At 45.1% G+C, this 10,113-nt stretch overlaps 1 protein-coding gene across 1 annotated transcript in view; it reads left to right on the top strand.

Annotated features, from left to right (window-relative positions):
- The window catches only part of Ippk (inositol-pentakisphosphate 2-kinase), a 41,397-nt gene that overhangs the window by 8,308 nt on the left and 22,976 nt on the right, over positions 1–10,113 (top strand). Inside the window, exons 2-6 of the mRNA XM_028763167.1 lie at positions 1,586–1,633; positions 3,094–3,189; positions 4,547–4,613; positions 6,113–6,234; positions 7,372–7,461. Of these exons, the coding sequence (XP_028619000.1) occupies positions 1,586–1,633; positions 3,094–3,189; positions 4,547–4,613; positions 6,113–6,234; positions 7,372–7,461 (423 nt within the window). The remainder of the gene's footprint in view (positions 1–1,585; positions 1,634–3,093; positions 3,190–4,546; positions 4,614–6,112; positions 6,235–7,371; positions 7,462–10,113) is intronic.

The following is a 10,113-nucleotide window of genomic DNA, read 5'->3' as shown; positions in this document are numbered from 1 at the left end:
ATTTATTTATTTATTTATTTATTTATTTATTTATTTATTTATTTATTTATATGTGTGCATGTGTTTTGCTTGTGTTTATGTCTTTGTACCATGTACAAGACCTCAGAAGCTTGAGGAGTATGTTAGATCCCCTGGAATTGTAGGTATACATGGTTGATGGATGTAATTACAGATAAGCTGCCATTTGGGTTCTAAAAATTGAATCTGGGTCCTTCGCAAAAGCAGTATACACTCTTAACCTCTGAGTTATCCTTCCAGCCCTACCTTTTTTTTTTTTTGAGTTTTGGTTTTTTGAGACAGGGTTTCTCTGTGTAGCCCTGGTTGTCCTGGAACTCACTCTGTAGACCAGGCTGGCCTTGAACTCAGAAATCCGCCTGTCTCTGCCTCCCAAGTGCTGGGATTAAAGGCTTGTGCGCCACCACTGCCTGGCTCCAGCCCCTTTTAAAAGCCATTTTTGAGACAGGGTTTCTGCATGTAACCTGGGTCAGCTTGGAGGTCGTGAAAGTCCTTGCCTCAGCCTTCCTTCTGCTGGGATTACACACATCCGTCAGCACACCCAGCTTGTTTGCATGTATTTGAAATAGGTTCTTGCTATGCAGTCCAGGTTGGCTGGGAACTCAATTCTCAGCTTTAGGAGGCTGAGACAGAAATACCATGAGGGCAGCCTGGGTTACATTCTGTGTTCTGAAGTGAGATTGCTAAAAAAGAAAGGAAAGAAAAAGAAAACCCAAAACTGTGGTTGTTGAATCTGGAAATGGTATTGAACTTGTCATGATGTCCTTTGAGAGCTCGTCGTCTAAAGAGATTGTATGCATGCTTCACTTAACAATTTGTGCTTAAAGAAATTCTGTCCCTTTTTTGGAAACAAGGTCTTGCTAGAAATTGATTTAGTGAATGTAAAATGAGTTGGGTTTAGTGGCACACAACTATGATCCCAGTGCTTGGGAGGTAGGAACAGGAAGATGATGAATTTGAAGTTAGCCCAGTCTATATAGTGAGAGCCTGTTTAAAAAAGACAAACTAGGAGGGTTGGAGGAATGGTTCATAGGTTAAGATTGTGTATGCTTGCTTTTCCAGAGGACCCGAGTTCACTTGCTAGCTCTCAGCATGGGCAGCTCACAGCTGCCTGTGCTCCAGCTGTTGGGAGTTCAGTGTGTTCTTGTGGCCATTTAGAGCCCCCGCACTTATACCTGAGCATATATTACCCCAGTGCATCTCCTGTCCCATGGCATTGTGGCAGCTTGCTTGTACTCCATTTGCATAACTAGTACTGCCATGTGGGTGCTGGGACTCAATTCCAGGTCTACTCGAAGAACAGCCAGTGCTCTTAACCTCTGAACCATCTCACCAGCCCCTGGATAATGACTTCTTTGAGCTTCCCTATTTCTTTAAGATAAATATGTAGGAATGAGTGGGCTGGGTCAAAGGCTACAGATTTTCCTGGCTGCCTTGTGGTGCAAGCTTTCTGAAAGTGATCCCTACTAAGTCTCTTCCATGCTGCCCTGACCCTTTCTCCACAACTGCTGACCCTTATGCCTGAGTGTTAGGCCAGTATTGATCATACTTTGTTTTATTTTTCCAACAGCGCTGTGTAGTTCTACGTTTTCTGAAGTTTCCTCCAAATAAGAAGAAGGTAAGGTTGGTGGGCTGGCTATTGTTGTTACATCCTTAAGAAGATCTGGATGTTTTCCAGGAGTGTGTATGTGTGCTTTGTGGTGCTAGAGATTGAAAATTGCGCTTTGCCCAGGATAGGGAAATGTTCTATCTCTAGGGTTTATCCTATATCCTAAGCCTTCCAGTGCATAAATATTAATGTTAATTGTAGAAATTTAAGTATGATGTACTCATTCAATGTGGGATGCAGTGGGTCCCCATTCCTGATGTGTGAGACCTAGGAGGTCTTCTCTGTCACTGTGTGTCACTCTATGGTAGGTCTGTCTGCTCTGCTTGGGATCCCAGGACCAGGTTTCAACTTGATGAGTTCCTTAGTTGCCTCGGCAGAATTGTGTGTATAAAATACAGTGTGTCACCCTGGGTAGATGATTTGTTAATGCTAAAATCACAGTGGACAATATCTGGTAGAGCAGAGGGTAAGTCATCCAGGAACAGCCTATGGACCCTCCATGAAGACTTGCTTCCACCCTGTTTACCCAAGTTGAGGTATTGCTTTCTGGTAAATCTCAGGTAGATACTGAGTGTTGGAGGCTCCTGTGGCCACAGCCTTTTATCTGTTCCTGTTGTTCCAGCACACGGTGTGAGGGAGGCTGAGACATTTGGCCTGTCTTGTTTCTGTACATGGCCAGCTGCCTGAGAGCCATATGAGGATGCCCTGGCTTTTGAGGGCAAGAACCTCATAGTGGGGGAAGGTGGAATTCTTTCAGGAAGTCATTATATCATCTGAGAGCAGAGGCAGCTATGGGACATTGGTGGTAGAGGTGATAGGGGCCCTTGGGCCTTGTTTCCCAGCAGGAATGTTGCCTTAACTGGGCAGAAGTCTGAGAATCCAAGCTGGGTTGAGCAGGCAGAGGGGATAGGGTGGGGCCCAGGTATCCTATGGGTCCACCTCAGCTGATGAAGAGAAATGACCCAAGGTGTCCTCTTTTTGTCAGATGTATCTTGGGTGCTTCATCTTCTTTGTCCTTGCTTGTCCTTGGCCAGTGGCTGCAGTGTACATGCACCCCACCTCAGTGGATGCCCTACCAGGCCTTCTTGGGCAGTGTCTTCCTGGTGGGGACTCATGTATTCATGTACTCATCCTTCTGTTCTCAAGATTTTCTTTCTTTTTTTTTTTTTGTTTTTGTTTTTGTTTTTTTTTTTAAAATCAGAAGCTATGACATAGCTGTACAGGGCTACTGTGTGTGTTCTGGGAATTTCTGTCAGGCTAAGCTATGACAAGATCCGATTGTAGGAGCTGTGGGATATCTGCACATACTTTGATTGTGTAGAACATTTCTGGGTACGGGTTCTCCAGAGGTGTGTGGGGTACATGGGATGAGCTTAGTCTGTCCTGAGCTAGGCTTCTGGAAGTGAGGGGCTACTAGGAGCCCTGGCTGGAGGTCCATCCTGAAGCTGTCCTGTGCTTGCCTCTTCCAGACCTCAGAAGAGATACTTCAGCATCTGCAGAACATAGTGGACTTCGGCAAAAATGTCATGAAAGACTTTTTGGGAGAGAACTATGTTCATTGTGGGGTAAGTGCTGTTTATTCTGATCTCAGTTGACATACAGTTCTGTGCTCAGTTCCGACATCTCAGTGATAACTCTTGTGCAGTGAGAATTGTCAGGCTTTCCTCACCTGCTGTGCCATGTGGTGCCTGAGTAGTGAAGTTCTCCAGTGAGAACCTCATATGCTATCCTTGAACTGAAGGGTAGCTTTGCCCTGTGTTCCTGTGGTTTAAGAATCAATGTGGGCCCATTCCTGGAGGCTCCTCATGGAGGAGGCCTGTGGATGCGAGTACGGGTGTGAGTTGCTGTGGATGATACTCACTGAGGGCCGTAGAAGAAAGGTTTGGGAAGCCATTAACATTGCTTCTGTTTGGGATTTACTGTAGCTTGCCTCATAGCTTGCCTGTGTCGGGGAGGGACTAGATTAGGGATGTCCCTTGGCTTACCTGTCTGACCTGACTTGTCTTCTTGAGTTTGGGACTTTGAACTTCTCCACTTTACCTTTCCTTGGCTGCTGACTTTGTAGTCTGTCTTCCACAGTGTCTAGGGTTGGGGATGTTTGGAGGTCAAGTGTGACCTCTCAGGAGCATTCCTGCACTTTTCACACAGCATATATCCATTGACTAGTGTTGGTACCTATCCATGTCTTCTTGGAGAAAGATTGTCAGAGGTATTGTCTGCTGGGAACTGTATCTTCCAGCCCTGGCAAGCGAGGCTGAGTGGGAGTCTTTGATCAAGACTAGATGGCTAAGGAGAGCTGGGTCTTCCTGAGGCAAAATCCCAGCATTTTTGTCCTAGGCAGGCTTCCTTTGTCATGTAGGAACTTTTTCTGAAGACTCAATTCTGTCACATTGGGACCATAGGGCAGGGATAACAGTGAGGAACATGGTTTACATTGATGCAGATTTCCTTTGCATAGAAAGTTGCAAATAAACAGCTGAGGGAGTGAGAGCACCAGGCATGTGTGCCCAGTGTCGTCAGAGCTTGAGCTGCTGCTCAGTGGGTGCAGCTTGCTGGCCATCTGGCTGGATTTCTGTGTCCTTGTTCTATGTCTGTAGATGCTGCAGGACCAGGAAAGGGTGTGACAAGAGATGCTGGTGGCATGGCTGGTCCCTGGTGTCGTGGGTTCTGGCTGGCTCTGAGGAGAGCCAGCTGCTTTTAGTGCATTGAAGTGTTCTTGCTTCTGTGTAACCTCTACGTGTTCCGAAAATAATAGACCAGCTCTTAATGCCAAACTGGCATACAGAGTTTTTTAAACTATAGTATTTTACTATGAAACATACTGTGAACTTCACCATTTTAACTGTGACTGTGAATAGTTCTGGAGCATTACCAGTTTTCAGGACGTTGTGAAATCTGTATGTTATGTGTGTTTTCTTTCAGGAAGTCGTTCAGCTGCCTTTAGAGTTTGTGAAACAACTGTGTTTAAAGATACAGTGTGAAAGACCAGGTAAGGGTGTAAAACACTGTTTGTATTATTTATTTATTTTTGGACAGGTCTCTCTCTGTATCCCTGGCTGGCTTGGACTTGATGTGTAGACCAGCTGGTCTTGCATGCCCAGATACCTGTCTGCTTCTGTTTCCCAAGTGTTGTGATTAAAGGCATACACCACCATGGTTGGCTTGTTTGCAATTTTAAAAGTCTTTGAAGTGTTCAATCCAGGTTAGGTACAGGCATTTTGTAACAGTATTGTGGCCAGAGGCTTTGTCCCCATCCCTGTGGTTTCTTTTCTTGTGCTTGCTGGTGGTTTTGATGGCAAGAACCAGATTAAAGCTTTTTTTCTTTATGATCAAGCATGTAATGTCCATGTGTTGGTTTCAAAAATGTATCATGATCGACAGTACCAGGCAATAATGCTATAGAATTCTCTACAATGAAATCCTTTCTGATTGATTCAGAAAATGGAATAGGACGCTGGGGTCTGTCTGGGGCAGAAGCAGGAGAGGTGGAGAGGGCAGGACACCACTGGGCTCAGTGGTCAAGTCCACAAAGACAGACAGAGGCCCGTCTCAGCTCTATGCTCATCCACAGGTGCTCAGCATCTCCATTTCATTTCATAATCTCAGCTGAAAATTTGACACTTCCCATGATGGGCAGTGGTGACTTTTGATAAATTGGTGGCGTGGCAGAGGCATGCAGATCTCTGAGTTCAAGGTCATCCTGGTCTATAGAGTGAGTTTCAGGACAGCCAGGGCTACACGGAATTTTTTCTCAGGGGGAAAAAAAGTGTGATAATTCACAGTTACAAGAACTCTATTACCCTTTGTAATGACTGTTGGAATAAGTTTGGTTTTTGGAAGGGAAGCTGGTCCCTTGGAGCCAAGAGCACGCTTCTGGCAGAGCATGTTGAGGTGATGTGGGAACACAAAGAATCAAGAATTGAAAGGAAGGAAGAAAGGAAGGGGCTGTAGTACATTTCTTTTCCCTGTTCTGGGCAAAGAGAGTGGTGGAATTGGCCACCATTTCCAAGACTTTTCTCACTTCTGATACATATTGCACATTTTAAAGTTCCCCAAGATCATGCTCAGGTTTAAAGACTGGCTAAAAGGACCTTAGATCTCAGTTACGTGGTTAGGGTTTATACAGTGGGAGGTAAAGATGACGTCTGCCAATTGAAGAGTTACGGGTTCAGGAGGGTCGAGATGTCCCTCCTACAGTGACTGTATGTGACGGCATATACCTCCAGGAAGCTTTCTAAGCCTTTGTGTCAAGGGTTAGAGCTTGACAAGGCTGACCTCCCACTGGTTGACCCAGGTTTTCATCCTGTAGTGATGGCTGCATGTAGCCTGATTATATGTCCTACCTAGCCTTCCCACTTCCAACTGCTGCCTGCCCGAGGCTATCTTGTCGTCTCCCCCCCACCCCCACATCCCCTGGGATTCTAGTATTACAGGGCTGGCTATCTCTTATCTTGAACTCTCAGGTGTGATTCTTGCTCTGTCTTCCAGAGTCCCGTTGTGACAAGGACCTGGACACACTCAGTGGTTATGCTATGTGCCTTCCCAATTTAACCAGACTTCAGACCTTCCACTTTGCAGAGCACCGGCCAATTCTGTGTGTAGAGATTAAGGTGAGTTTTCATCCTTGGTGGGATGGCACTACAGGTAAAGGGAAAGGTTGCTGTCAGGCAGTGAGTCTCCCTGGCCCTGCTTTGAATATGTGTTTGGCCTTTCTCTGAAGCTCAGCTAGCTTCTTTTCCACGACTTCCCTGAGTGTCCTGTGTGCTCTAGCCCGTTTCATAGCTTCTAGGTACTATATTAGGTTCCTTCTTGGGTGTTAACACTGGGGAAGCCAGCCCACACACCTGGGCTGGTAAAACTTTGCTTAAGGGAACCAGAAAGAAGCATGTTGGGTACCCTTCTGTACAGGATGTATCTCAAAACCTCAGCCTTGGCCATGTGCTTGCTGCTTCCTGCATTGAAGATCCAATCCTAGGGTATCTTCTGACTAGAGACGGCTTCCTGTGCAGGAGGACTTTCTCAGGGGCACAGACACCTGTGTGTCCTACAGAAGTCCCTGTGAACTGCCCCAAGAGTTCTAGATCTTAGACCAAGACTCCCTTACTTCAGCTACCTATGTTCAGTAGTTGGCCAATTGCCTTAGAAGCCACCCCATCCCCATCCCCAGCCCCCAAACCCCACAGGACCATTAAACTTCTCTTCCTTTCTTCTGAAAGGTGATGACCCCCGAGGCATCCCTTGGCCCAAGTGCTTGGGTCTTGTGATCCTTGAAGGCTGGACATTCTGTCTCTCCAGCTACATTGTCCAGAATGCTAAGCTCAGGCAGTGTATGCTGACAGCTTGCAGATTTTAGAAGGCAGCTGGGATCCCTGACATTCTGGAAACCTAGCAACTATCAGATGGGCGCTCTGCAGGCCATACATTAATGGCAGTGGGAACAATGGTTGTTCTTCTTAGAGCTGGAAGCCCTGGACCCATCTCTACTCCCTCCAGTCTGCCAGTGAGAATACAAAGCTGCTCTGTGTTACACTCCTGTAAGCTGAGCAGAACTCCACCAGTCCTCTCAGTGAGAGTGCTGTCCCCTGGAGACAGAGGTGTAGACCGTGATGTAGAAAGTTGAAAGCACAATTTCTGGGGATATTTCTATCTGATAGTTGTTCTTCTCTATCTCGTGTGTGTGTGTGTGTGTGTGTGTGTGTGTGTGTAGAAGTATGCGATTTCTTCCTGAACATTTTTTTCTCTTACAGCCAAAATGTGGGTTTATCCCTTTCTCAAATGATGTTACCCATGAGCTGAAGCACAAGGTGTGCCGATACTGCATGCACCAGCACCTCAAGGTGAGATTAGAGTCTAGTGCAAGAGGGCAGGGCAGGGCGTCTGGGCCTGAGGGGAAGCCACTTGGAGTTTTCACAAGATGAAAAGGAATTGCTGAGAATCCTCTTTTCATTCCATAAGCAGCTCATATTGACTTTATTATTTTAAGAGTTTTAATCTTTTTGATTATAATTTATTTGTGGATGTTTGTATACAAGTGGGTATGTGTGTGCGAGGAGGTCAGAGGACAACTTGTGGTTGGTTCTTTGATTCCACCATATGAGAAATCTGTGGATCAAACTGTTTATGCAGTGCTGGCCACTAAGTGCCAAGTTTAATGCATGCTAGGCAAGCACCTACCACCTGAGCTAAACCCTCGTCCTCCCTACCCCCTTCTCCCTTGAAACCCACCTACCCACCCTACCTCCCACCCCCCATCCTCCCACCTCCCACCTCGTGGCTTTGCTCTAGATCTCTGGCCTTTAAACATATCCCTACATCATACACAGAGGTAGAGGTTAGAGAGGCTCTGCATGTGACAGAGCTGGGTTGTTGGCTCTCTGAGCTTGAGCCTCACAGGGTTTTCATTTCCATCCACTTTCCTGCAGCCTTTATTTTCCTGACACTCTTTCTCACTTACCTTATGGCCCAGTTGCAGTGCTTGGCTTGTTGATGCCTTAGAAGTGATTTGCAGGTGCTTCTCTTGTTTTTCTTTGTGGGAGTGCCCTTTTTGCATAAAAATGTTTAATTATGTTGAGCTAATTTCTTTTTCCTTGTTGTTTGTGTCTTGATGTTTTAGCCAAGCAGTCACTGCTGAATCCAGGGGAGGGAGCCTTCTCAGTTTCTTCTGGAAGTTTCATTTGTAATTTTAGATCTTAGCTATTTTCATTTAATTTTTGTGTATGGTGTTGAGTGTCCAATTTTATTCTTTTTGCATATAGTTAGGTATCTGGTTTTTTCAGTTCCTGTGACTGTCCTTTTCTCTAAGCGCTGGTCCTAGCACCCTTGTTGAAGATGTTTGGCTCCTCTCTGTTCCTTTTTTAATTGGTATATTTGTCTTCATGCCAGTGCCACACTACTTTGATTACTGTGTTTCATTTTTCTTATTAAAGATTTATGTTGATGGGCATTGGTGTTCTGCCTGAATGTCTATGCAAGAGTGTCCAGGTCCTCAGGGACAGTGTTTACAGATGGTTGTGAGCTTCCATGTGGGTGTTGGGAACTGAACTCGGGTCCTCTGGAAGCCTCTGAGCTGTCTCTCCAGCCCCAGTTACTTAGTTTTTTGTGTTGGAAGCTTTTTTTTTTATTACTGATTCAATGTTACAGGATTCCTTCTTTCTTCTCCCTCTTCCCTCCCTCCCTCTCTCTCTCTCCTTTATCTTTCTCCCTTACCTTCTTTTGCTTTTTAAAGGCAGGGAGGGTCTAGTGAGGGTCTAGTGTAGCCTGTGTTGGCTTTGAATTCATCAGTAGCTGGGGAGCATTTCCACCTCCTCCTCCACCTCCTCGGAGTGTAAGCATGTACTACACCCAGTTCCTGTCTTAGGCTTTGACAGTCCTGGTGTGTGTAGATGTGGGTATCCTGGAATTTATTCTAACAGTTACGGCTTATCTCCTTTGTTTACTCAACAGAAGAAATACAGACCTTTGTAGTTAATCTTCATTTGAGTTGTTTTTCAACTATACATTTATTTAGTTATTAAAATATTTATTAAATGATGTTGTGTTTGTATCTGTGTGGATATGTGTATGAGGTGTGCAGGCCCATGTACAGGCAAAACACCCATTCCATAACAGTTTTTTTTTTTTTTTCAGAAGATAAAAGGGTTTTAAAATTTGTTCTTCGATAGCTTCATATATAAATATATAACATATACTGGTCATCTGTCCTCTTATTCTATCTCTAACTCCTTTTAATTGTTACCATTATTAATTAATATATTATTTACATGTGTGTATGTGTGCATTGTGCAAACCTAATGAGTGAGGAAGCCAAAGGACTACTTTCAGGAGTCACTTCTCTGCCTTGCTGCTCTTGTTTCTGCCAGAAGCTTAGTGTAGTCAAGCTGGATTGCAAGTGTCTGGGAGGGTCTCTTGTTTCTGCCTTCCATCTTGTCACAGAAGTGCTAGAATTACAGTTTTTTTGCTTGGGTTCTGAGGTTGAACTCGGGTTTACCCACTGAACCATCTTGCCAGCCCATTTAACTGTTTTTGAGATTGGGTCTCATGTGGCCCAGACTGACTGCAAACTTTCTCTTCCTGTCTGCCTCTCAAGTCCTGGAACCATGGTCACACAAACATGCCTGGCTGTTACTGTTTGTTTAGTGACTTCTCTGCTTATTCTGTAATGGCTATATATATGTTTTAAATTTTATTATTATTTGGGTGTATACATGTTAAGGCACATATGTGGAGGTCAGTGGACAGTGTTTGGGAGTTAGTTCCCTCCTTACACTGTGAGTTCTGGGACTGGCACCTAGGCCAGGGCTTGTACTGCAAAAATTTTCCTCCTCTGAGCCATCTTGCCAGCCCCATAAAGTCTCTTCTTGCCTACACACAGTTCCTGAACTCTTTACTTGACTAACTTACTGGGATTAATGTTTTCCAAGCCAGTGTGTCTCTCAGTCTGTGCTCAGTCAGTGAGCGCCTGTGTGTGTGAGCACAAGCCCACGTAGTCC

The sequence above is a fragment of the Grammomys surdaster genome, unplaced genomic scaffold (genome assembly GCF_004785775.1).
Source record: "Grammomys surdaster isolate TR1022 unplaced genomic scaffold, NIH_TR_1.0 137, whole genome shotgun sequence".
Taxonomy (NCBI): Eukaryota; Metazoa; Chordata; class Mammalia; order Rodentia; family Muridae; genus Grammomys; species Grammomys surdaster.
Note: the sequence above shows the minus strand (reverse complement) of the source record. Positions and strands in the feature narration are given on the sequence as shown.